General features: G+C 39.2%; 1 protein-coding gene across 1 annotated transcript; it reads right to left on the reverse strand.

Moving 5' to 3' along the window:
- Positions 1 to 1,848: 1,848 nt before the first annotated feature.
- On the reverse strand, positions 1,849 to 2,451 carry VCUG_01719 (uncharacterized protein; the record flags this gene model as incomplete). Its single annotated transcript, XM_008076548.1, has 1 exon — positions 1,849 to 2,451. A coding segment is annotated over one exon (602 nt), but the record flags the coding sequence as incomplete, so codon positions are not given.

The raw sequence follows: 2,451 nt of genomic DNA on the forward strand, positions 1-2,451 counted from the left end.
ATACACGTACGTCAACATGGGATTCACGACATTTCTAGTAAATTTAGGTAACCTAAACAGTTGATTTTCTTGAGAAATTGAAAAAATACCACATTTTAATGGTCTACTTAACCATTAGTATCCGTAAAGAGATTTCTAATCTATAGAACTAACTTTATGCTATATCACGCTATTAAAAACCGATTTATGAGATCCATTTCGGATTGGTCTTGATCGATCCATTAGAAAACGTGCATTGCGCTTGAACAAGCTGCAACGACTGGGTTAAGCATATCATAATGGTTCCATACTTCGGAATCGTTCTTTGAAGTATATTACGGATCATTGCAAAAATTATCGTTTGTATGAATTAAATTTTCGCAGCAACTATAATGTATGATGATGCACTAATATAGTACAATATCGTGAAAGTACTACAAATGCAAGTATCACTACATTTATTCAACGTAAGTTTTAAGAATAATCACAGCTGTAGAACTAGACGAGCTAATAAATCCTTGGATCAAATTGGTTCATTTCAAAACTATAGAACCTATATAGTTCTGATTTGGCGTCTTCGAAATTATATGTATAAGCTCAACTATGCAAAACAAGATTTGATTCTTTAAGATGCGCAATTATTATCGTTGCACAAGATCTTGTACGGCACCATTATATGATTTTGCATATTTTTTGACCAATGGTATTCTGTTGACAATTCTCGCAATAACCAAAACGAGTTCGTGTTCTCTACTAAGAGCCTTATCAAATCATAGTATGGTCTTATCAGCATATTTAGCTAGCGGAATGCATTGAAAATAGATATTTTGAGAACCATTCTAAAAATATACCTATTTGCAACTTTGTATGCCTAGATAAATACATTTACAGTTGATATAAAATCATGACAGGTAATCATCCGATACAAGTGATTTTGCACCCATAACACCGTAATACATTTCGTTCCCGGCAACAAGCTGTTCGATAAATTAGTTATAACGCTACTGGCTATTTATTTTATCATAGCATTTTGTCATAACTCACAGGGTGTGTGTTTTCTACTGAAAACTTACAGATGCTTGATTTATTAGCTTTCTACGATTGGTCCTGCATATCGCAGAGTATGCTTTCTACTGAAAACTTACAGATGTTTGATTTATTAGCTTTCTACGATTGGTCCTGCATATCGCAGAGTATGCTTTCTACTGAAAACTTACAGATGTTTGATTTATTAGCTTTCTACGATTGGTCCTGCATATCGCAGAGTATGCTAGTATACGGTAATACGCGATAATTTGAAGTCTTTAGGGGTCACAGCGAATTAGCTGGCGCAAAACTTTGTATTCTGTGTTGTTCTCTGATGCATTCCGTTGAACTGCCGATGTTTTAGAGATAAACTTATGAGGTGCTCTTAACCTTGTTATAAGCATCCTGATGTGACAAAGTATTACCGGTAAACATTCAAATTACGCAATAATTATTTTCCTCAGTGCTATCATTATGAGCGAAGCAATTAACCGTCAGTTATTATTTGTTCTTTACCGAACTAACGATGCAAATATGCGTTTATTTGTATTTAACCTACCTATACGTCTCCACAATCCTTTCTCAGCGCTTAGGTACCTATCTCAATCTTGGCGGCTCTCCGTCAGTTCAAACTGCCTATGGGGAGAATTAAAAGTTGCATGTTTACTGTCGAAATGCCAAGAATTGACCTAAAATTAATCAGTATCGGTAGAAAATACGATTTACGTGCCACACTGTCTCTCACGCCGCACCTAAATATGTTTTTTGTATGGCCTTGGTTGATTGGAAATGGCCAGTGAAGTACGCGTAGCAACAAAAGGATTAGAAATTAAAACTTATTTATTTAGCAAATACATGATGAAGAGTATGAAAGGCCGGGTTGTGCCGTGTAAGAGGGCGCTACTGGTGTTTCAACATTGGCAATCGTGGTCGATAGCACAGAACTTCCATTTTCACAGGATTGAAGATCTTGGTTGCTCTTGTCGTTACAATTTATAACTCCTAACTGTGCATTCTGGACCGGTGCTGATTGCGGCTCACATACACACTCCTGGGTTTGTGCTTGTTGGCTTCCACTGGTACTAGAAACAGCAACTGGCGTTGAAGGTGTTGCTGCTACAGGCTGTTGTATTTTAGCAGGTACTGCTGCTACTGGTTGCACTGGGGCGCTTTGTTGCGGTACATCACAATTTATCTCGCAAGGCGTGCTTCCACTGGTAGATGTACCTGTTCCGGTACCTGAACCCGAGCCTGAACCCGAGCCTGAACCAGAACCTCCTCCAGTGCCAGAACCTCCTCCAGTTCCTCCACCTCCTCCTGATGTTGGTGGTCGGAAGCCTCCTCCTCCACCTCCTCCGGCAGGCGGTGAAATACTTGGTCCAGATGGGACCATTATTATTGGCCTAGACGGCGGTGGTGGCGGTGGTGGCGGTGGTGGTCGTGAAA

Source organism: Vavraia culicis, assembly GCF_000192795.1.
Source record: "Vavraia culicis subsp. floridensis unplaced genomic scaffold supercont1.30, whole genome shotgun sequence".
Classification (NCBI taxonomy): domain Eukaryota; kingdom Fungi; phylum Microsporidia; family Pleistophoridae; genus Vavraia; species Vavraia culicis.